Raw genomic sequence first — 25,041 nt, 5'->3', positions numbered from 1 at the left:
TGAGTTATTTTGAAATGGTTTTTTTTTTCTCTCTTTTTTTTTTGTACATTTTGGCTGCAGTATTGGTGGTAGAATATACTATAATATGGATCATCTCTACTTCTGTATTTATTTATTTATTACTAGACCTCAACCACAGTCTTCTTTTTCCCCTTCCATCTCTCTTTGCCTGTAGGATGTACTGTATGTAGTCATGCACTTTGTATTAATATATTAGAAATCTACAAATCTGTTTTGTACTTTTTATACTGTTGGATACTTATAATCAAAACTTTTACTAGGGTATTGAATAAATTTAGTCTTACTAGAAAATAAAAAAAAAAGATTTTGATGGGATTGCATTGAATCTGTAGATTGTTTAACAATATTTTGACTTCCGGTACATAAACACAGGATGTCTTTCCATTTATTTGTGTGTCTGTTAATTTCTTTCAGCAGTGTTTTGTGGTTTTCAGGTTACAAGTCTTTTACCTCATTGGTTAAGTTAATTCCTGAGTGTGTCATTATTTTTGATGCTATTAGTAAATGAAATTGTTAATTTTCCTATTCAGATTGATAGTGTATAGAAATGCAACTCATTCGTATTGATTTTATATCTTACTACTTTGCTGAATTCATTTATTAGTACTAATAGTTTTTTTTTGTTTTTTTTTTTTAATTTTATTTATTTATTTATGGCTGTGTTGGGTCTTCGTTTCTGTGTGAGGGCTCTCTCTAGTTGCGGCAAGTGGGGACCACTCTTCATCGTGGTGCACGGGCCTCTCACTATCGTGGCCTCTCCCGCTGCGGAGCACAGGCTCCAGACGCGCAGGCTCAGCAATTGTGGCTCACGGGCTTAGTCTCTCCGCGGCATGTGGGATCTTCCCAGACCAGGGCCCGAACCGTGTCCCTTGCATTGGCAGGCAGACTCTCAACCACTGCGCCACCAGGGAAGCCCAGTACTAATAGTTTTTGCGTGTGGAATCTTTAAGGTTTTTTACATATAAGATATCATCATCAAACAATTTTTTACTCCCTTTCCAAGGTGTATGCTTTTTATTTCTTTTTCTTGCCTAATTGCTCTGGCTTGGACTTCCAGTACTGTATTGAATAGAAGTGTTGAGAGCGACCATCCTTGCCTTGTTCTTGATCTTAGAGGAGAAGCTTTCATTCTTTCACTGTTGGGTATGATGTCAGCTGTGGGTTTTTCATATATGGCCTTTATTATGTTGAGGTAGGTCCCTTCTATTCCTAATTTTTTTTTTTTTTTTTTTTATCATGAAAGGGTGTTTAATTTTGTCAGGTCCTTTTCCTCCATCATGTGTTTTTTTTCCCTTCATTCTGTTAATGTGCATTACATCAGTTGATTTTCATATGTTTAACCATCCTTGCATCCCAGGAATAAGTCCCATGTGGTCATGACATATAATCCTTTTAATATGCTGAGAAATGTCTGTTTCTCCCTGTATTTATTTATTAAAAAAAAAATTTTTTTTAACTTGGCCACACTGTGCAGCTTGTGGGGTCTTAGTTCCCCAACCAGGGATTAAACATGCACCCTCAGCAGTGAAAGCGCGGAGTCCTAACTGCTGGACCACCAGGGAATTCCCTCTCCCTTTAAATATGTGTTTTTGCTTCATATATTTGGATGGTCTGTTATTAGGTATGTAAATGTTTATAATTATTTATATTCTTGCTGTATTGGACCTTTTTAATAAATTATGCCCTTTGTCTCTTATAACCTTTTTTGATTTAAAGTCCATTTTATGTGACATTAGTATAGTCACTTCTCCCTTTTGGATACTGTTTACATGGGGTATCTTTTTCCATCCTTTTCACTTTCAACCTGTTGGTGTCTTTGGATCTAATGTAAGTCTCTTGTAGACAGCATATAATTAGATCATGTTTTTTTTTTGTTTTTTTTTTAATTTTTATCTTTTTTTAGCCACATTGTGTGGCTTGTGGGATCTTAGTTCCCTGACCAGGGATTGGACCCGGGCCCTTGGCAGTGAAAGCACGGAGTCCTAACCACCAGTGAATTCTCAATTAGATCATGTTTTAAATCCATTCTGCCAATCTGTCTTTTGATTGGAGAGTTTAATCCATTTGTATGTAATTACTGAGAAAGGAGGACTTAACTTCCTCATTTTACTGTTTGTTTTCTATATGCCTTACAGTTTTTTTGACCCTCATTTCCTTCATGACTGTCATTGTGTTTAGTTTATATTTTGTAGTGAAACATTTTTATTATTTTTTCATTTCCTTTTGTGTATATTCTATAATAATTTTCTCTGTGGTTACCATGGGCATTACATTTAACATCCTAAAGTTATAATACTCTAATTTATAACAGCTTAATTTCAGTGACATTCAAAAACTCTGCTTCTTTACTGCTTTGTTACCACTGATTTCAGTTATTGATATCACAAAATGCATCTTTATACATTGTGTGCTGTGGCATTGCCTTTAACGATATAGTCTCTGAAGTTGCATATTGTCACTTCCTGCCACATTCTGTTCATTAGAAGAGAGTCACTAAATCTGGCCTACATTCAAAAGGCATGGGATATTAGGTGCCATCTTTGACAGGGGGGAGTGTCAAATAGTTTGTAGACATATTTTAAAATTCTGGGACTTCCTGGTGGCGCAGTGGTTAGGAATCCGCCTGCCAATGCAGGGGACACGGGTTTGATCCCTGGTCTGGGAAGATCCCGCATGCCGCGGAGCAATGAAGCCCGTGCACCACAACCACTGAGCCTGCACTCTAGAGCCCCCGAGCCACAACTACTGAGCCTGCGTACCACAACTACTGAAGCCCGTGCACCTAGAGCCCATGCTCCGCAACAAGAGAAGCCACTGCAATGAGAAGCCCGCACACCGAAACGAAGAGTAGCCTCGCTCGCTGCAACTAGAGAAAGCCCGCACGCAGCAACGAAGATCCAACACAGCCAAAAATAAATAAATAAATAAATTTATTTTTTTCAAAATGCTAACATCTGTTCTTGCCTGGCTCAGTTATTTACATTAGAGGTTCTAAAATGATGATTCTTTCATTCCTTCATTATTAAGCTGAGCTGAATTTTGCTGGGAAACTATTTGGAGGCTTGTCATGGGGACTGAGTATTTCCTGTTCCTGTTTTTTATTACATTTTAATATTTTTTATATTTATCTGAAAATCTGGTTTATTAGATTACTTAACATTTCTGTGCCTGTTTCATCATTAAAATGAAATGGGTGTAGTAATATCTACCTTAGAGGGAGTGTATTAATTTCCTGTGACTGCTGTAACAAATTACCACAAACTTAGCGTCTTAAAATAACAGAAACTTGGGACTTCCCTCGTGGTCCAGTGGTATAGAATCTGCCTTCCAATGCAGGGGACGCGGGTTCCATCCCTGACCAGGGACTAAGATCCCAGATGCCGAGGGGCAACTAGAGCCCACGTGCTCTGGAGCCCGTCCGCCACAACTAGAGAAGAGGAAACCCGCACACCACAAGTGGAGAGAAGTCAGCGCGCCGTAACAACAGATCCTGTGTGCCGCAACTAAGACCTAACGCAAAAATATAAAAAATAAATTTTTTAAAAAACTACTTTAAAATAACAGAAACCTTTTTTCTCACGGTTCCAGAGGCCACAAGTCTGATATCAAGGTGTCAGAAGGGCCCCGTTCCGTCCAGAGCTCTAGGAGAGAATCCTTCCATGCCTTTTCCAACTTCTCGTGGCTCCAGATATTCCTTGGCTTGTGGCTGCATGATTCTAATCTCTGCCTGTCTTCATATGGCCCTCTTCTCTCCTCTGTGTCTCTTATAAGGACAGTTGTCATTGGATTTAGGGTCCACCTGGATAATCCAGAATGATCTTATCTTGAGATTGTTTTTTTTTTTTTTTTCCCCTCTGCCACCCGGCATGTGGGTTTCCCGACCAGGGATGGAAGCCACGCCCCCTGCATTGGCAGCGTGGAGTCTTAACCACTGGACTGCCAGAGAAGTACCAAGATTCTTAATTATATCTGTAAAGACACTTTTTTCCAAATAAAGTCACATTCATCAGTTTCAGGGAATAGGATGTGGACATATCTTTTTGGGAACCACTATTCAACCCACTACAGGGAGAGCGTATTAAATGAGTTACCACATGTAGAATTCTTTAAAACTGTTTCCAGCATGTGATTATTCAACAAACTAATTATTTTTTGTTATTATGATGCTTGTGATTTATAGCAGCCTCCTGAATTTAATACTTTCTCTCTTTTATACCGCTATTTTAGCAGTTTAAATTTCCATACCTGTCACCCATACCTAGGGTGACTGTATCTCATGGTTTGCCTAGTATAGTCCTGGTTTATTCCTGTTGACTTCTAACTGACCAAGAGTTCAAATTTTTTAATATATTCTTTCTCTCAACTCCATCTGAATTCCAAGGGTGCCAACCCTGGTTATGATTTTTGTTTTTTGTTTTTTTCCTCACTGCACAGCTTGCAGGATATTAGTTCCCCAACCAGGGATCGAACCTGTGCCCCCTGCAGTGGAAGCACGGAGTCCTAACCACTGGACCACCAGGGAATTTTCTGTGTTTTTTTTTTGCTCTTGGTGTTGCTTTGTCATGAATATGTTTTATGTTCACAAGTTTGTATAGTTACCCCAAACTAGTTGGCTTTTGAGATAAAATTTTTTGCCTTTTTTCACTTAAAAGTTTTTCTGCTTTTCACTTTGTCCATGGTGCTGGTCCATTTTCTAGGTTATTATGTAGTCTTTTGGGTTTTCTGTGAAGACATTCACATTGCCTGTGAATTACAAGTTTTGTCTCTAATGTAACAGCAGAGCTAGGGCTTGGTGCCCCTTTTGTTGATTTTTATAGTCAATTCTTTTTCTATTGTGCTTATTTCTCCTCTGTGACCTGTTAGTTGACTAAACTTGAGGAAATCCCCTATTCTCTTCCTGTTGTCTTTTCACCCACAAGTGATTGTCTTCTGGGTCATCTTGTCTGAATTTCCCCTCCCCACAAAGTCAAAATTATTTACTACCACCTGTACTTCCTTACTCATGTGAGGAAATTTTTACATATAGAGAATACAGTGTCAGGACTTCCCTGGTGGTCCAGAGGGTAAGACTCTGTGTCGGGACTTCCCCAGTGCAGGGGGCCCAGGTTTGATCACTGGTCAGGGAACTAGATCCCACGTGCATGCTGCAATTAAAAAAAAGATCCGGCGTGACGGCAACTAAGACATGGCACAGCCTAAATAAATAAATATTTTTTAAAAAAATAGAGTATAGTGTCAATTTTCTGTAATTCTGATTACTATGGCTCTCCCTCACATTTTAATTTCTAGGCAGGCAGAAGCCCTCTTTGTAAATCTGTGCTGTTTGCTATTATGACGGGAAGCTTTCTGCAGAGTATATTTGTTGGCTGCTTTTATATTGTCATTATAGATCTAAGAACAACAACAACAACAGCAAAATCACCCTTTATTACCTCACTTATTCACAAAGAGGCTCTTATGTATAGGTTACTAGTGCTCCCATTTATTTGGAGAAATGCTGGACAATGGTGAGTGCTTTGGATTGTAATAGATATTTTTAAGCCTTTTAATGTCTCAGTAAGAAAGATATCCTACATTCAAGGAGTTAGAGAAAAATTCATTTTGAGTATAATAACTTTTTCATGTTTATTTTGATTCAACATATATTTGAGAGCTTACTATTAATATACTTCAGATACTCTGTAAGGTTCTAGTGATGTAAGGATGAATTGCCTTGACCTCAAGAAGACAGTTTGAAAGATGAGAGGGATTTGCAAACAGATAATAAGAGACAGCTGTTGAACACTTTACTGGGTTTAAGCCTTTCTATATGACTTTACAGGTATCATCTCAGCCTTTAAACCGAAACTACAAGTAAGTTATCCCTGTTGTATGGATGAAGAAAGTAATTCAATAATTTGCTTAAGTAATAGTGCTGAGATGTGGATCTAGATTTATTTGACTCCAAAGCCTGCACATTTAATTACTGTGTTATAATATCTCTTGGAATACATACTATAGGGTAGACTAGAAGAAGAAATTAATTATTTCTGCTTTGAAGTTTAGGGAAGGCTACCAGATGAGATGCTTGAGCAGGATGTTGATGGATAAGAGAAGACCAGATGACTGGGAATTTAGGGAAATTGCAGGGCAAAGTTTGAAGAGAAGGAACAGGATAAATAAATCACAGAAGTATTAAACAGATGACATTTTGGGGAATGAAGAACTTCATTTCTGTGTGATTGGAGCATGGGTTATGTATGGGAGAATGGTATGTGAAATAAGAGAATAGGCAAGCCAGGATCATGGCAGATCATCAGAGGTGTAGAAAGTTCATCTTAAAAATCCTTTGACAACACTGTGTGGACAGATTGGGGTAAGGCAAAGAGAAATACTGAAATGAGTATGATAGTACAGGGAGAGCCAAATGAAGGGAATGGTAATGGGGATAAAGAGGAAGATGTAAAAAAAATTTAATTATAAGATATTGTACCCATATCCAACTGTTTTATTCTAATGTCTTAAGAAATTTTGCCTCTTCCATATTTCCCAGTTTTAAGCCATCATGGTGATATATGTAGGATGTTATCATTTTTCACTTTGATGCTTGAGAGCAGGTGTTAGCAAACTAGACCCGTGGGAGGAATCTGGCCCTCGCCTGTTTTTATAAATAAAGTGTTATTGGAATAAAATACATTTTATGTGTTGTCTGTGACCACTGTCACACTACAGTGGCAGTTGAGCAGTTGTGACAGAGATCATACAGCCCACAACTGTGAAATATTTACTCCCTGGCCCTTTACAGAAAAACTTTGCAGAGCAGCAGATTGAAGACATTCTTTGATCTAATAACTAAAGTGCACGTGATAGTGCTTACTTAATACTATATGTTGGGCTTTGTTAACTAGGTGACTGACCACATCAGTCATTCAGAATCTACCCAGAGTGTATTTGGAAATTTTTTGAACCCAGGCCACGGCAGTGAAAGCACCAAGTCCTAACCACGGGACCACCAGGGAATTCCCATGGAAATTATATTAATTAGACTCTCCCAAATTGCAAGGTTTTTTTAGGTTATGGGAGGTTAATGTAAAGTTGTTTATGAAAATAAAGAATGGAAAACTCAACTGCATAGTCAGGTTTCAAAAGGAAAAACAGGACATGTTGCTAGTCAGTCCTCACAAGGACCGAAAAGCAGTTTGAAGCTGCAGAATTATTCAAGATTACAGCATAGCCCAGGCAACCAAGTTATTTTGTCAGCCTGGCAGTGCAGGTATCAGTTGATTCCCAATTCCAGTGCTCCGACAAACTGAAATCTGTGTACAGAGCTTGCAATTTCACACTACTCAAGAGCTGACCAAACTGGTGTTGGGGAGAGTTTTCACGCTAGTTACTTCTTTACCCTAAATGTTTTTTTTTTAATGGCACTCTGTTTTTGTTTAATGAATATAGTATCTTTTCATCTCTCTGAGGATATTAATATATTTTGCTTTTCTTTGGCATCACTTTTCTTGATAGAAGCTTTCCACAACTTTATCATGTTTAAGGATGTGGGCAGACTGCGGGCTGTGAGTGCATGTAGAGAGGAGAGGGCTTGTTAACTGAGAACCTCACTATAGGGTTACCTGGTGGACTGTTTGGGGAACTTGATAAGAAGGCTTGTCCTATCTCCTGCCTGGGTGGTTAAGTCTTGACTACAGTGAGCTGGGAGCCTAGTGGGAAAAAAGGATGAGAATTTAGTCATTCCGTTTGCGTATGTTCCTTTGATTCTTGTGTTCTTGATACTGTTCTTCAGCCTTCAACTGTGCCTGGCATCTTCCATTGCAGAGATGCTTGAGGAAAAAAAAAACAGACCTGAGCCTTTTGGTGTCAAGTAGGGGATTTAGGAATCAAAATGCTTGGTGAGCAGCTTTCAACCAATTCTACTTCTGTGTCCCAACTTTACTTTCTACTTCCAAAATTGACTGGTATCTTCTCTTGGGGGCACTGCAAGTAAACAAACCATCTTGGTTCTTGGCTTTTCCCTGTTGCCAACGTAGGATAGGAGTCTACTTTATTGAGTGTGCTGTCAAATAGCATTGGTCCATCTGCTTTGTAGCTTACTGAAGTTATTGTACTTGTTTGTTGTTATCTCTATTTCTCTTTTTCCTGAACTTTACTGTTATTACTTTTTTAATTTTTAAAATTTCTTCACCAGAGTTTAGGGGAAATTTGAAAGGGGATTCAGATGCGTATGTGTAATCTATCATCTTTTTGTGAAAGTCCTTTCCCCACATATTTTTTTTCTTTTGTTTACTTTTTGCATTCTTTTGGATTCATACATTTTTCCCTCAAATATTTTTTTCTCCATAGTGATTTGGAATTTGTGCACTGTTTTTATTTTTTTACTGCTTCTCTTTGAAATTGTTTTAATTGATTGATTGATTGATTGATTGCTGTGTGGCTTGTGGGACCTTAGTTCCTTGACCAGGGATCGAACCCATGCCCACAGGGCAATGAAAGCAGTCTTAAGCACTGGACCTCCACGGAATTCCCTGAAATTTTGACTTGCATATTAACTTCGCAAAACTGATCAGTATCTTTGCCTTGTCCTGCGCAATACAAGGATCTTGGAACAATTAACTCCAGTTACCTCCATTCCTGACTTTAATGCTGTTATTCAGTATTTTAGCTTTGTATTTTTAAATCCCCAAATAAGACATTGTTTTGTGTATTTTATTTTTTTAATTCTTTTTTAAAATTTATGTATTTATTTATTTAGGCTGCGCCGGGTCTTAGCTGTGGCATGCGGGATCTTCTTTGTGCGATCTTTAGTTGCGGCATGTGGGCTCTTAGTTGCGGCATCAGCCTTCTTAGTTGTGGCATGTGGATTCTTAGTTGCAGCATGCATGTGGGATCTAGTTCCCTGACCAGGGAATGAACCTGGGCACCCTGCATTGGGAGTGTGGAGTCTTACCCACTGGACCACCAGGGAAGTCCCATGTTTTGTATATTTTAGATTTACCTAATGTTTACCACTTCCTTAGTCACTTTTATATCTTGAGTTGCAGAGCTTCCTTTGAGGATCATTTTACTTATTCTTCAGGTACATCCTTTGGAAATTCTTCTAGTGAAGGTCCATTGGTAGTAAAATATTTTAGTCTAGAAGAAATTTTTCCCCTAAATTTTGTTTCTTGTTTTAAACACCTTTATTGAGAGATAGTTCACATACCATACAGTATACCTATTTAAAATGTACAATTCAGTAGCTTTTAGTATATTCGGAGTTGTGCATCCATCACCACAATCAATTTGAAAACGTCATTGCCCCCCATATAATCCTGGTGCCCCCTTAACTGTCACTCTCAATCTACATCCACTCAGCCCTAGCCCTAGGCAGCCAATAATTGACTTACCATCTCTGTAGATTTGTCTACTCTGGGCATTTCATATTAATGGAACCATAAAATATATTGTTCTTTGTGACTGGCTTCTTTCACTTAGCATAATATTTCAAGGTTTATCCCTGATATAACATTTAACGAGTGCTTCATTTCTTTTTATTGCTGAATTTCTTTTTATTGTATGAATATACCACATTTTATTTATCTGTTCATTAGTTGATGGACATTTGTGTTGTTTCTGTTTCTGACTATTATGAATAATGCTGCTGTAAACAGTTATGTTCAAGTTTTTGTGTGGACATATGCTTTCGTTTCTCTTGGGAATATACCTAGGAGTAAAATTGCCTATTACCTATGGTAATGCAGTGTTTAACTTTTTGAGGAACCATAAAACTTTATTTCACTGCAGCTGCACTATCTTACATTTTTACTAGCAATGTGTGAGGGTTCTTCGTATCCTTGTCAACACTTGTTACTTATCATTTTGAATAGCTGTTCTAGTAGGTGTAAAGTGGGTATCATTGTGGTTTTTATTTGCATGTCTCTGGCTAATGATGTTTAGCATCTTTTCATGTGCTTATTGGTCGTTTGTATATCTTCTTTGGAGAAATGCCGTTTCAGTCCTTTTGACAATTTTGTAGTCATTTGTCTTTTTGTGTTGAGTTGTAAAAGCTCTTTATATATTCTAGATACTTATATTGGATATATGATTTACAAAGATTTTCTCCCATTTTGTGGGTGGGCTTCTCACTTTCTTGATGGTGTTTTTGAAACACAAGAGTTTAAAATTTTGATTTATATCCAATTTTTATGTTGTTGGTTTTGGTGTTATAGCTAAGAAACCATTGTCTATCTAATGCAACGTCACACAGAATTATATCTGTTTTCTTCTACCAAATTTTTAGTTTTAGCTCTTACATTTAGGTGTATGATCTACTGTGAGTTAATTTTTGTCCATGGTTGTGAGGTAGGAATCTCTTGCATGTGAATATCCATTAGTTCCAGGACCATTTGTTGAAAAGTTTGTCTTAGTACCCTTGTCAAAAATAAGTTGGTCGTAGATATTTGGGTTTATTTCTGAACTCAGTTCTATTCCATTAATCTATATCTATGCTTAAATAACGCACTGTCTTGATTACTGTAGCTTTGTAGTAAGTTTTCAAATTGGGAAGTGTGAATCCTCCGACCTTGTTCTTCTTTTTCGAGATTGTTTTGACTATTCCTGGTCCTTTGTATTTCCATATGAAGTTTAGAATCAGCTTGTGAATTTCTGCAAAAAGGCAGTTGGGATTTTGATAGTGATTGTGTTTAATCTGTAGATCATTTGGGGGTTAATCTGTAGATCATTTGGGGGACTGTTACCATCTTAACAATGTCAAGTCTTCTAATTCACAAACATTGGATGACTTTACATTCATCTAGGTCATCTTTTTTGGGGGGGGCACTGCATTGGGTCTTTGTTGCTGCGCATGGGTTTTCCGTAGTTGCAGCGAGGGGGGGCTGCTCTTTGTTGTGGTGCTCGCGCTTCTCATTGCAGTGGCTTCTCTTGTTGCGGAGCACGGGCTCTACGCGCGTGGGCTTCAGTAGTTGTGGCTCGCAGGCTCTAGAGCGCAGGCTCAGTAGTTGTGGTGCACGGGCTTCATTGCTCCGTGGCATGTGGGATCTTCCCGGACCAGGGATTGAACCCATGTCCCCTGCATTGGCAGGCAGATTCTTAACCACTGCGCCACCAGGGAAGTCTCTAGGTCCTCTTTTTTTTTTTTTTTTTTTTTAACATCTTTATTGGAGTATAATTGCTTTACAGTGGTGTGTTAGTTTCTGCTTTATAACAAAGTGAATCAGTTATACATACGTTCCCATATCTCTTCCTTCTGCGTCTCCCTCCCTTTCACCCTCCCTATCCCACCCCTCTAGGTGGTCACAAACCACTGAGCTGATCTCCCTGTGCTATGCGGCTGCTTCCCACTAGCTATCTATTTTACGTTTGGTAGTGTATATATGTCCATGCTACTCTCTCACTTTGTCACAGCTTACCCTTCTCCCTCCCCATATCCTCAAGTCCATTCTCTAGTAGGTCTGTGTCTTTATTCCCGTCTTACCCCTAGGTTCTTCATGACCTTTTTTTTTTTTTTTTTTTTAAATTATTTTTGGCTGCATTGTGTCTTCGTTGCTGCGCATGGGCTTTCTCTAGTTGCGGCGAGCGGGGGCTACTCTTTGTTGCAGTGTGTGGTTTTCTCATTGCAGTGGCTTCTCTTGTTGCGGAGCACAGGCTCTAGGTGTGTGGGCCTCAGTAGTTGTGGCTCACAGGCTCTAGAGCGCAGGCTCAGTAGTTGTGGTGCGTGGGCTTAGTTGCTCTGCAGCATGTGGAATCTTCCCGGACCAGGGCTTGAACCCATGTCCCCTGCATTGGCAAGCGGATTCTTAACCACTGCGCCACCAGGGACGTCCCAAGATTTCCTTTATTTTTAAAAGAATTTTTTATAGCTGAGTAGTAGTCCATTATATATATACTGCATCTTCTTCATCCATGGATAGGCACTTAGGTTGTTTACATATCTTGGCTATTGTATATAGTGCTGGATTGAACATAGGTATGCATATATCTTTTCAAATTAGATGTTTTTGAATTCTTTGGATAAATACCTAGAAATGGAGTAGCTGGATCATATTGTAGTTCTATTCTTAATTTTTGAGAACTCTCCATACTGTTTTCCATAGTGGCTACAGTAATTTACACTCCTGCCAACAGTGTATGAGGATTCCCTTTTCTTTACATCCTCTCCAACACTTTTTATTTCTTGCTTTTTTGATAATAGTTATTCTAATGGTATGAGGTGATAACTCATTTGTGGTTTTGATTTGCATTTCCATAATACTTAGTGATGTTGAACATCTTTTCCTGTCCCTGTTCGTTATCTGTATGTCTTTGGAAAAGGGTCTCTTCACCTCCTCTGCCCGTTCTTAATCGGGTGGTTTATTTTTTGGTTGTTCTTTATGTATTTTGAATATTAACTCCTTATTGGATATGATTCGCAAATATCTTCTCTGAGTAGGTAGGTTGAATTTTCATTTTGTTGATGGTTTCCTTTGCTGTGCGGAAGCTTTTTAGTTTGATGTAGTCCCATTTGTTTATTTTTGCTTTTGTTTGCCTTGCCTGAGGAGATATATCCAGAAAGATATTGCTAAGACTGATGTGTGTTTTCTTCTAGGAGTTTTATGGTTTCAGGTCTTACATTCAAGTCCTTAATCCATTTTGAGTTGACATTGTGTATGGTGTAAGATAGTGGTCTAGTTTCATTCTTTTGCATGTAACTGTCCAGTTTTCCCAACATCATTTATTGAAGAGACTATACTTTCTCCACTGTATGTTTTTTGCTCTTGTTTTGTAAATTAATTGTCACATATGTGTGTGTTTATTTCTGAATTCTCAATTCTGTTCCATTGATCTATGTCACTTTTTCTGCCAATACCATGCTGTTTTGATTACTATAGCTTTGTAATATAATTTGAAATCAGAGTGAATGATACTTCAAGCTTTGGGTTTTTTTCCCCCATTCAGGATTGCTTTGGCTATTTGGGGCCTTTTGTGGCTCCATACAGATTTTAGGATTTTGTTGTTGTTGTTCTATTTCTGTGAAAAATGTCATTGGGATTTTGATAGGGATTACATTGATTCTGTAGATTGCTTTAGGTAATACGGACATTTAAAAATGTTAATTCTTGCAGTCCCTGAGCATGAATACCTTTACATTTTTTTGTGTTGTCTTAAATTTCTTTCAAGAATGTCTTTATGTTTTCAGTGTACAGGTCTTTCACCTACTTGGTTAAATTTATTCCTAGGTATTCTTTTTGTTGCAATTGTAAATGAGATTTTTTTGTTAATTGTTTTTTGATGATTCATTGTTAGTGTATAGAACAGACTTGTATATTGATATTTTTACTCTGCAACTTAGTGTATTTGTTTATTTTTAATAGTTTTTTGGTTTTTTTTTTTAATATATAAAAACATGTTATATTTATATCTTCTCTGATTTTTAATAAATTGTAGGACACTTAGCTGGTGTTGGAGAATTGCTTGTTGGTGTGGGGAACCTACTCACCGCACTCACTCACATGTGGGAATTGGTGACTGGAACCTTTACGCTGTTAAGAGAATGAAAAGAGAAGCCATAGGCTGTGAGAAAATATTTGCAAAACACATAAAGGACTTATATTTAAAATATACAAAGAACTCTTAAAATGCGACAGTAAGAAAACAAATAATAAATGAGCAGAATATCTGAACAGATATCTCACCAAACAGTGTACATAGATGGTAAATAAGCATATGAAAAGAGGCTCAACATCATATGTCATATGGGAATTACAAACTAGGCCAGTGGTGAAACATCATTGTACACCTGTTAGACTGGCTAAATTCCAAAAAACTAACAATACCAAATGCTTGTGAGGATATGGAGCAGTAGAAATTCTACTTCAATCCTAATAGGAATGCAAAATGGTACAGCCACTTTGGAAAACCATTTGGCAGAGCTAAAACATAGGTTTACCCTTATCATCCAGTAACTGTAGTCCTGTTTACCCAACTGAGTCGAAAACTTACATCCACAAGGAACCTGAACATGAATACTTATAGCAGCTTTATTTATAATTGCCAAAAACTGGAAGCAACTAACATATCCTTCAGTAGGCAAATGTATATATATACTGTGGAATAAACACACATGAAATATTACTCAGCAATTAAAAAAAAAAAAAGCTGCCAAGCTCTGAAAAGATATGGAGGAAACTTTAATCATACTGCTGAGTGAAAGAAGCCAGGCTGAGGCTCTAAATTGTGTGATTCCACCTATCTGACATTCTGGAAGAGGCAAAATTATAGAAACAGTAAATAGATAAGTGGTTGCCAGAGGTTTTTAGTGAGGGAAGAGAGATGAGTAGGTGAAGCACAGGGGATTTTTAGGGTTGTGAGATTATTCTGTGTGATACTGTAATAGTGGATACATGGCAGTTATGTGTTTGTCAAAATCCATAGGACTGTATAATGTTCACAAAGAGGGAACCTAAATATAAATTGCGGACATTAGTTAATTAGAAAAACAACAACTGTGGAATATTCTAGACACTGATTTGCAAGGCAGACAAGGTTGCCTACCTTTGTGGACCTTATAGTCAGTAAAAAATTTAATCAGAAAAATTTCAGTGGTGTGATAGAAAGTAATAGGATGGCTACATTAGATTGAGTAGTCAGGGAAGACCTCTTTGAGTATTTGAGTATTAACTTGAGACCTGAATATAAGATGTTAGCTATTTAAAGGTAAGAGGGAAAAACATTCCCAGCAGAGGGAACAGTTAGTGGAAAGCCTGTAAGTCTGGAATGACCTTAGTGTGTTTAAGAAATAGAAAGAAATCCAGGTTTGCAGTGGGTAAGGGGGAGAATGATATGAGGAGAAGTCAAGAGAGTAGGTCATGGATGGAATGAAGTGGGACTTCTGTAAGCCAGGGTGAGGAATTTGGATTCTATTTTAGGTGAGATAGGTAATTATTGGATAATTAAGCAGAGTAGAGCATGATCTAACTTTCATGTTTAAAAGAGTGCCCTAGTTGCTGTGTGGAGAATGGGTGGTGGGAGGGAGAGGGAGCAGGTGCAGAAGCAGGGAGACCAATTTAGTGACTTGTAGTAATTTGTTGACGGGGAAGGGATGGGTGTTTGTGGCTTAGACTAAGATGGTTAAGAAGAGGAGAAAAATAAGCATACATTTTAAGGTATACAGCAGGGTATATTTTGCAGGTAGTATCTTTAGAACGTGGTAATGAGGGAAAGATAATGCCCACAGCTTTGGCTTGTGCAACTGGATGGATGGTGGTGCTATTGAGGCCAGGGAGAGTTTCAATTTAGTCTTTTATTTTTGTTTTTGGCTGTCGTGGGTCTTTGTTGCTACTTGCGGGCTTTCTCTAGTTGCGTTGAGCGGGGGCTACTCTTGGTTGCGGTGCGCGGGCTCTAGGCTTGTGAGCTTCAGTAGTTGTGGTGCAGGGGCTTAGTTGCTCTGTGGGATGTGGGATCTTCCTGGACCAGGGCCCGAACCCGTGTCCCATGCATGGGCAGGCGGATTCTTAACCACTGCGCCACCAGGGAAGTCCCCTCAATTTAGTCATTTTACCCATGCAGGCAGTTATAAATAATGGTTAGACCTAAGAGTCTGGAGCTCAGGGGAGAAGACGGGACTTGAAGTGTAGATTCTCAATCTACTCTGTCTTGCCTGTTTTTCAACGTGTACAAGTAGGATACACATTTTCTTTTTAAAAACTCAAGCAATGCATACAAAACCGAAGTTCCCCATGACCACCTCCTTTAGTACACAGACCCTCTCGCCTTCTCCACAAAGGTAACCACTATAAACAGTTAGGGATGTATACTTTTTCTGCTTTTATTTATAAGTATATTTATCTACAAGAATATGTACTTTGTTTTTGTTTGCAAAAATGACATCACATTATATATATTCTGTAACTTAAAAAAATGTTCTTGGAATCATTCCATTTCAGTCATTAGTAAGTTGTTTTGATAGCTGCATAGTATTCTGTGGTATGAATATGTTATTTATTTAACTGGTTGCCAAGTGATACTTAGGTTTCTATAGTTTGTCTTTACAAATGGTATTTTTTTGTTTTTAGGGATTTAAAATACATAAGTAATTTTGATTATATAAAACTAATATGTATCAGTACATACATTATTTTTTAAATATTTATTTTATTTATTTGGCTGCATTGGGTCTTAGTTGCACAATCTTCATTGTGGCCTGTGCTACCTTTTATTGCAGAGTGCAGGCTGTTCCTTGCGGCACACAGGCTCCTCTAGTTGTGGTGCGCGGGCTCTGTAGTTGCGGCTCATGGGGCTCTCTAGTTGTGGTGTGGGCTCATTAGTTCTGGCTCTCGGGCTCTCCAGTTGTGGCACGCAGGCTCTAGAGTTCACAGGCTTAGTTGCCCCGTGGCACTTGGGATCTTAGTTCCCCGACTAGGGATCGAACCCGCGCCCCCTGCATTGGAAGCGCGACATCCTAACCACTGGACCGCCAGGGAACGGAAGCCTAATTTTGCCTTATTGTATTTGTATATTTCTTACATGGGACCTGGCAAATAGTGAGTGCTGAGTAAATTTTGCTTGAGTTTAATCTTTACTTTGACCCACTCAAAATATTCTTAAAATTTTTATCAAGTCCCCGAAAGCCTAAGAACAGGTTATTTTAAAAACATATTTAGGGACTTCCTTGGCGGCGCAGTGGTTAAGAATCCGCCTGCCAATGCAGGGGGCACAGGTTCGAGCCCTGGTCCGGGAAGATCCCACATGCCACAGAGGAACTAAGCCTGTGTGCCACAACTACTGAGCCTGTACTCTGGAGCCCACGAGCCACAACTACTGAAGCCCATGCACCTAGAGCCCATGCTCCGCAACCAGAGTAGCCACCACAGTGAGAAGCCCGCGCACCACAATGAAGAGTAGCCCCTGCTCGCCACAACCAGAGAAAGCCTGCGCATAACAACAAAGACCCAATGCAGCCATAAACAAACAAACAAATAAATAAATAAATTCAAAGAGTATTAATGATAAATAATAAACATTCACAGAGGATTTTTTTCCCCACATATGTAATCATTCAGTCTTACAAAAGCCCTGTGAGGTAGAGGTGGTATTATCCCCATTTCTCGGACAGGAAACTGGGACCTAGAGAGGTTATATAACTCAAATAGTATCATATAGTGAGTGTTGTAGCCAGGAATCAAACCCAAGTGTTCTGACTTTGTTATAAAATCTTTTTTATTGTATACGAATCATGCCCTTTCCACAGGGGGATTAACTCTTCCATGATTATGGGCTGAAAAAGATATGTTAGAGGTGTTCATTTAGTATAATTCAGTAGCCACAGGCCCTGTTTTGGGCTTCTGGGTTTCATCAGTGAACAAAGCAAAAAGATCCCCCATTCACATGGAGTTTATATTCTAGCTTAGAGAGTCAAAACCAATAAACATAATTACCAAGTAAATTACTTAGTATGTCAGAAGGTCACATAGTTTATAGGAGAAGAAAATGATCATCATAAGTGGAGCAGACTGTTAATATTGTGAAGAAGACAAGTAGAACGAACGTCTAAAGGCAAGAATGTGCTGGCATATTTCAAGAATAATAGGGAAGTAGGTGCCTGAGTAGGGGAGGAGAGTAGCAGGGAAATAAGATCAGGAAGTGGGGAGCAGTGGAAGCATGTATCATATAGGGTCTTTCAGGATTTAGGCTTTTACTCTGAGTAAAATGGAAAGGTTTTGAAAGGTTTTTAACATTTTAAAAGAATCATCCAGGTTGTGTTAAGAATAGGTACTCAGGCTAGGCAGGGGTGGAAAAAGGGAGACCTTTTAGGTTAATCTAGGAGAGGGGCATAATTTAGGAAAAAGATGGCTGTCAGGTGGGTCTGAACAGATTGGTGGTAGAGGTGGTGGGAAATGGCTAGATTCTAGATATATTTTGCAAATAGAGACATCAGAATTTGCCAGCGGGTTGGAAAGGAAATATAAAAGTAAGGAGTCAAGGATGACTCCAAGGTTTTTGGCTTGAGCCTCTGAAAGAATGAAATTGCCATCAACTGAGATAGTTTACAGAGAACATCAGGAGGTCCATTTTGGATCTGTTAAGTTCAGAGTGTCTTTTAGATACCCAAGTGAAGTTGTTTAGAATTCAGGAGTGAAGTCTGGAATAAAAATATAAAGTTGGGACTTGTTGATATATAGATGATATTTAAAGCCATTACAGTGGATGATATCCTTGAGGAAATGAGTATGGAGAGATGAGAGAAGAGGGAACCAAGAACTGAGCCCTAGGACTTTCCAGTATTAAGAGGGTGGAGAGAAGAGAAGGAATCATCAAAGGAGTCTAAGAAGGAACAATCAGGAATGTAGGACATAAACCTAGAGAATGTGTCTTGGGAACTAAAAGGAAGAAAAACCATGGAAGAAGGAATGATCAACCAAGTCAGATTTTGCTGATAGGTTAATGCAGGATGGATACTAGAATTGAAAATTATATTTGGCAATGTGAAGGCCACTGGTTATTGTGTGGCCTTCAGTGGGACATGGAAATGGCCTGGCTAGCACTATTTACATATTTTTCAAGTGGGAATTTTTGATATTTATAGTGTTTCCTTGGCCCTGTTCAGGTTTGCCGTCCTGTTGGTGTTATGTCTGACAGTGGATCACAGCTTGGTTCAATGGGTAGCCTGACCATGAAATCACAACTCCAGATAACTGGTAAGTCTTAAAAAGATCTACTGCTTTACTTCCCCCCCACCCCCAAGATAAAAAGAAAAAAATCTTAAAATCTTTAGTGGCTGTGACGTATCAGGTTCTGAATGAATGAATGAACATAATGTTTAGATATGTAAAAATTACATTTTGATTTCAGGATATTCTTGGGTATAGTATAGGATTTGGGTTTGTTTGTTTTTTTCCATTAAACATGCTTGGGCAATTGCTATTGTTTTTTGTTTTCATTTGGATTTTATTAGCTTTGTTGAGATAATTCACGTACCATACAGTTTCCCCATTTAGAAGTCAATGATTGTTAGTACATTCTCAGAGTTGTGCAACCAACACCAGTCAATTTTAGAACATTTTCACCACTCCAGAAAGAAACCCCTGCCCCATATTCCCCAACCACCTTCAGCCCTAGCTAACTATTTTTGTCTCTATAGCTTTGCCTATTTTGGATCTCTCATATAAATAGAGTCATAAAATGTGTGGCCTTTGTCTCTGACTTTTTTCACTTATCATAATAATGTTTTCAAGGTTAAACTGTGTTGTAGCATGTATTAGTATATAATTTCTTTTTATTGCCAAATACTATTCCATGTGTGGACATACTTTATCCATTTATCAGTTGATGGATGTTCGGGTTGGTTCCACTTTTTGGCTATTATGAATAATGCTATGAACGTTTGTATGTAAGTTTTTGTGAAGATGTATGTTTTCGGTTTTCTTGAGTATATACCTTCTACTTTCTTGAGTAGAATCACTGGGTCATGTGAGGAATTCCAAATTATTTTTCAAAGCATCCAAACCACTTTATATTCCGACCAGTCATGTATGAGGGTTACAATTTTGTAAGCATCCTTGCAATGCTTATCTTTTTGATTAGAGACATCCTAATGGATGTGAGCTATCTCATTATGGGTTTGAGTTGCATTTCTCTGATGGTTAAATGATGATGAGCATCTTTTCATGTGCTTATTGGCCATTTGTATATGTTTTTTGGAGAAATGCCTATTAAATTTTTTGGTTGCTATTGTTACTTTCCTAATATCTCTTTGTTTCTTCCTCTAACCATACTAATCAAGTATATCACTTTCAGATTAATGTTCTTAAAATGCCTCCTGATTTGTTCATTCCTGCTCAGAAACCTTCAGTGCTTCTCCTTGGCTATGGTATTGAATTTCTTTAAAACTGGGCTAAGACCTTTTACAGCCTCCATATGATCTCTTTGTAGGTCTTTATATATCAATAGAAGCTATCTGCACTAGCCAAAGTGAGGCACTGGATTTTCTTCAGACGTGCATGTGTCTATCACACAATGGAACCCTAGTCTCTCTCCCTTTAATTTAATGGCATTTATTGATTATTTTAGTTTTTACTATACCTGGCTTATATCTACTTCTAGGTTATGAATATGAGGTCATAAACTGTATCATTATTGTCCTTCTCAAAACCTAAAAGTGATTGAGTTATATAAAAGTAACACTTTAAGTTGAAAGCATGTTAGAATTTATTCTTGGTAATCCTTTCACTAACTCCAGTCTCTTTCCTTAGCAATGTCTGATTCTCAGTGAAAGATACTAATATTTCTTTGCTAAAGCCACATTCTAATTGTTTCTCCCCTCCCCATTCTCAAGCTAGTCTGAGTAGCTGATTTACATTGGGCCAGGCTTCTTAAGACTTCTTTTTTGGGGCAGCTTATTGTTAAAACCTTTGATTTAAAGAATTTCTGATAGATTGTTTCAGCTTTTCAGGTTACATAAGTAATATACATGTTTTTTATTTTTAAAAACTGAGTAAAATAGTAAAGTGAGGAGTCCTTATTATCTCAATCCCCAGTTAAATAGGTTTATATTCCTTTTGACTTTTCTTTGCATAAACTGGCTATCTTATTTGCTATCATTACTGTCATAGTAAGAAAAACATTTAATGCCTAAATGCATTATGTCCTCAAGAAGACATAATTCTTAGCCGTTATAAGCTTTTAATCTTGGGTCTAAAAATCCTGAGAATGTACAAGTATAGGGCAAAAACATTTTAACAAAAACAAACACCATGAATTATGGATAAAAGCTATTATTTAACAAAAATATCATTAGATATGGGACAAATGGAGAACATCAGATAATGAACAATAGAGTGCCAAGTTGACTAGAATCAAGTGTCCTTCATAATTCATTGTTTACTTCTTTGCTTTTGGTGCTAGAAACCTCAGAACTAAGTTTTTTTGCACAAATCCCCTTAATTGACATTGTATTTTTTAGTCTGTGTTAATGGATTAGCATAGTTTTTTGTTTTTTTTTTTTTTTGGTAAGCTCTTCAACATCTTCCAAAATTCAAGGAAGGCATAAATATGCAAGTGTTAAGTATAAATGCCATGGTATATGGTAATGGTGAGAAGAGATAATGAGTTTGGTCAGGAAAGAGAGATCAATATTTGACTAGAGTTACTGTGAAAGGAGGTAGTGCTTGAAGCATTGCTACTATTTAAAAGTAGAGGACTTCCCTGGTGGCACAGTGGTTAAGAATCTGCCTTCGAATGCAGGGGACACGGGTTCGATCCCTGGTCTGGGAAGATCCCACATGCTGCAGAGCAACTAAGCCCGTTTGCCACAGCTACTGAGCCTGCGCTCTAGAGCCTGCGAGCCACAACTATTGAGCCTGTGTGCCACAACTACTGAATCCCGTGCGCCTAGAGCCCGTGCTCCGCAACAAGAGAAGCCACCGCAATGAGAAGCCTGTGCACTACAAGAAAGAGTCGCCCCCACTTGCCGCAACTAGAGGAAACCCACACGCAGCAACGAACACCCAGCACAGCCGTAAATAAATAAATTTATTAAAAAAAAAAAAAAAAGTAGAAAGGTAGGGACTTCCCTGGAGGTCCAGTGGTTAAGACTCTGCACTCCCAATGCAGGGGGCACGGGTTCGATCCCTGGTCGGGGAACTAAGATCCCACATGCCGCCTGGCATGGCCAAAAAAAAAGTAGAAAGGTAGAAAAGGATCTTTCAGGAATGAACATGACAGAGCAAATGATGTGAAGGAGGGAAATGCCAAGACTTCTCTTGATGTCCCTAAAAGCCACTGCTGCAGAGCAGGGACCCATGAGAATTAATGGGAGTGGATCATCTCCTTCAGGTGTGCCAAGGCTACAAAAAAAAAAAAAAACAAAAAACAACATTGCTAAGGGAGATGGGAAGTAACCAGGGTTTTTAACAAAGAGCAGACAGCTGGATTTGTGTTTTAAAAGTCGGTGTAGGGACTTCCCTGGTGGCGCAGTGCTTAAGAATCTGCCTGCCAATGCTGGGGACACAGGTTCAAGCCCTGGTCTGGGAAGATCCCACATGCTGTGGAGCAACTGAGCCTGTGTGCCTAGAGCCTGTGCTCTGCAACAAGAGAAGCCACCACAATGAGAAGCCCACGCACTGCAATGAAGAGTAGCCCCCGCTCGCCACAACTAGAGAAAGCCTGCATGCAGCAACGAAGACCCAACGCAGCCATAAATAAATTAATTAATTAATTTAAAAAAAAAGTTGGTGTAAAAGACTCATAGGGAAACTTAGGGTCAAAAGTTAAAATGTTACTCTGTGGTTCTGCTCAAATTTATTTTTTTAACTCTTTCATACGTACATTACACACTTACATACATGTATGCAAACATTATTTATTTACAATGTATATTTGCTAATTGCTGTCCCTTACCAGATGAGGGCAAGTAGAAAATTTATTTCAGAGAAATGACACGTATTATAAGTTGTAGCAAAACAGAGTTTTAAAATATTAAATGATAGTACTGTTGATAAATGGATTGTTTAGAGAACTTGATGTGTGTGTGTGTGTTTTTAATTTATTATTTTTATTTTTGTCTGCGTTGGGTCTTCGTTGTTGTGCGCAGGCTTTCTCTATTTGTGGCGAGCAGGGGATACTCTTTGTTGAGGTGTGTGGGCTTCTCATTGTGGTGGCTTCTCTTGTTGTGGAGCACGGGCTCTAGGCGCGCGGGCTTCAGTAGTTGTGGCGCACGGGTTTAGTTGCTCTGCGGCATGTGGGATTTTCCCAGACCAGGGTGTGAACCCGTGTCCCCTGCATTGGCAGGTGGATTCTTAACCACTGCACCACCAGGGAAGTCCCAGGTTCCACTGATTTTTACTCTCGCATTTCCTGGATCATTCTTTATTCTTTATCTCCAATTCCATGGCCTGGGTCCTTTACTTTGGACATAAGTCTGTTTTCTTACATCCTTCCCTGTCTTTAGCCATTTCCTGTTTAATTATGTTCTGTACATAACTTCAGCTATTAAACTGAGCTTATCTGTGTTTTGATGCTTTCTGTATGCTAGCATTATACTTACGTGGGCAAAATAAATTCTTTGGTATTTCCTAGAAATTTCTTAGTCTCAGTCCTTACATCATTTGAGGAAGAGAAACCATCTTATTTTAGTTATTACAAATTGAAATTAAACATTACTGCATTTCCCCAAATTTACTAGAACACCATATATTTAGCTCCCAATGCTTAGAGACCAGGAGAGTCCTTCATACTTTGAAGTCAGAAGTTTATATCCAGTTCTGCCCAGCCAAGACATAGTTCTGCTACAGAGGCCTCATGTAGCCTCTCATGACTTCTGACCACAGAGGTAGCACTTGCTTTAACTGGTTTTATCTCTTATCAGTTCATCATACTGCTAATCATACCTGGTCTCAGCACCCCTGTTTGTTTTACCTTGTTCATTATAGCCTCCTGATTCACAAAATAAATTGGATAAGCTAAGGATTCACTTTTACTTTCTTTATGTTTAAATTGTCAAGATTTTAATTTTGTATTGGAGAGGTAGGATGAAGAATCAGTCGGGTGAAAATGTTGACCTTCCGAACAGAAGGATCAGAAGAACATTAATAAATACCATGAAATCATATGCAATAGATTGTGTGTGTGTGTGTGTGTGTGTGTGTGTGTGTGTGTGTGTGTAAGTAACTATAAAGCAGGGCAACTTGTTTTCTACCATGGCTAATCATTTGGTTCAACAAATGTATTAAATGCCTGTCAGGTTTAAATCACTAAGTGCTATACAAGTTATAAAGACTGGCTATAACCTTGCCATGAAGGGGATTACAGAGTGAGTTAAACAAGTAAGAACTGATAAACTTACTAAGAACTAAGACAGAATGGAAAGCTGTAGGAGCCATATATAAATAGGAAAATGCTGTGGGGGCATAGAACAGGAACAGTTTGACACCCTAGGTTTAAAGAACCATCCGGTCAAAGAGAAGGGGGTATTTGTCTCTCAAGAAGTAGGATTTTATTGGGTGAAAAGGAAGAAGGATCATTATGAGTGGAGGGGGTAGCACATATGAGGCATGAAAGTACTAGGCCTTTGGGAGGGACAGCAAACAGCTAAGAGTGGTTAGACTACCAGGGGCCTGGGTGGAATTTGGTATAGGAAGAGGCTGTAAACGTACAGAGTAAGCAATGTAAAATGCCCCAGAAGAGTTTAAACTTCATTTTGCAGGCATTAGCAAATCATTGAAAAGTATTGACATCACATCTGTTCTAGGAAGATAATTCTGGTAGCTGTGAGAGATTGCATTAGAGAAGTGAGAGTAAAAGCAGACAGTTGTTAGAGGCCTCTTGGAGTAGCCCAGGTGACAGATGATATTGACATTTTTCTGATTCCTTTTCTTCCAGTTTATAATTTACAGTTTGTTAATTCTTTTAATTTACTATGGGAATTTAAATTTTAGGAAGTAGTACATTGATCTATTTTATAATATTAGGACTGTAATGAAAGTTTTATACAATATAAGCTTTGAGATTTGAACACTTAAATAATTTCTCTTGTCCAGGCTTTGCCGTGACCCTTGGGTAAACTTTTAAATTTTGTTGAGCTTGTTTTTTTTTTTAATGTATAAAAATTAAGATGGTAATACCTATCTCACAGAACAGTTGTGAGTATCGAAATGACAATCTTTAAGTGCCAGACATAGTAAACACTAACAGTTGGTGTTGGTTTCCCTGACTCTTTTTATTTTCCCATTTAAAGTTTCCTAAGATGGCTCTAGTGGGGTTGGGTGGGATTACGTGGCAAAATAGCTTTCAAAAGTTTGAATCCTAAAAAGCCACTAAGGGCAGATCATTTCCTCCCTGTCAGGCCTGCATTGCTCTTTGTTCTAGGTTTAATCAGTTTTAGAGGATCACAAGAGCCCCTGAAATAAAATGAGCTTATGCATGAGTGTGTGGGCTGTTTTACCTTTTCTCAGACCAGAAATGTATTAAAAATAGGGATTTTGTATTTTTCTTTGGCAATCCTGTGATTAAATTAGGCTTTGTACTATGTGGTAGGGCTTTATAGTACATATTAATCAGAGA

The 25,041-nt window shown here is 38.4% G+C and overlaps 1 protein-coding gene across 2 annotated transcripts in view; it reads left to right on the top strand.

Moving 5' to 3' along the window:
- The window catches only part of ITCH (itchy E3 ubiquitin protein ligase), a 123,361-nt gene that overhangs the window by 24,920 nt on the left and 73,400 nt on the right, over positions 1 to 25,041 (top strand). For both annotated transcript variants that reach the window (XM_082432131.1, XM_082432130.1), the window contains exon 3: positions 18,590 to 18,680. In XM_082432131.1, coding sequence (XP_082288257.1) covers positions 18,611 to 18,680 — 70 coding nt within the window. In that variant the 5' untranslated portion in view covers positions 18,590 to 18,610. The remainder of the gene's footprint in view (positions 1 to 18,589; positions 18,681 to 25,041) is intronic.

This window comes from Balaenoptera physalus, assembly GCF_965194825.1.
Source record: "Balaenoptera physalus genome assembly, chromosome: 16".
In the NCBI taxonomy this organism is placed as follows: domain Eukaryota; kingdom Metazoa; phylum Chordata; class Mammalia; order Artiodactyla; family Balaenopteridae; genus Balaenoptera; species Balaenoptera physalus.
This window is presented reverse-complemented; position numbering and strand designations above follow the sequence as displayed.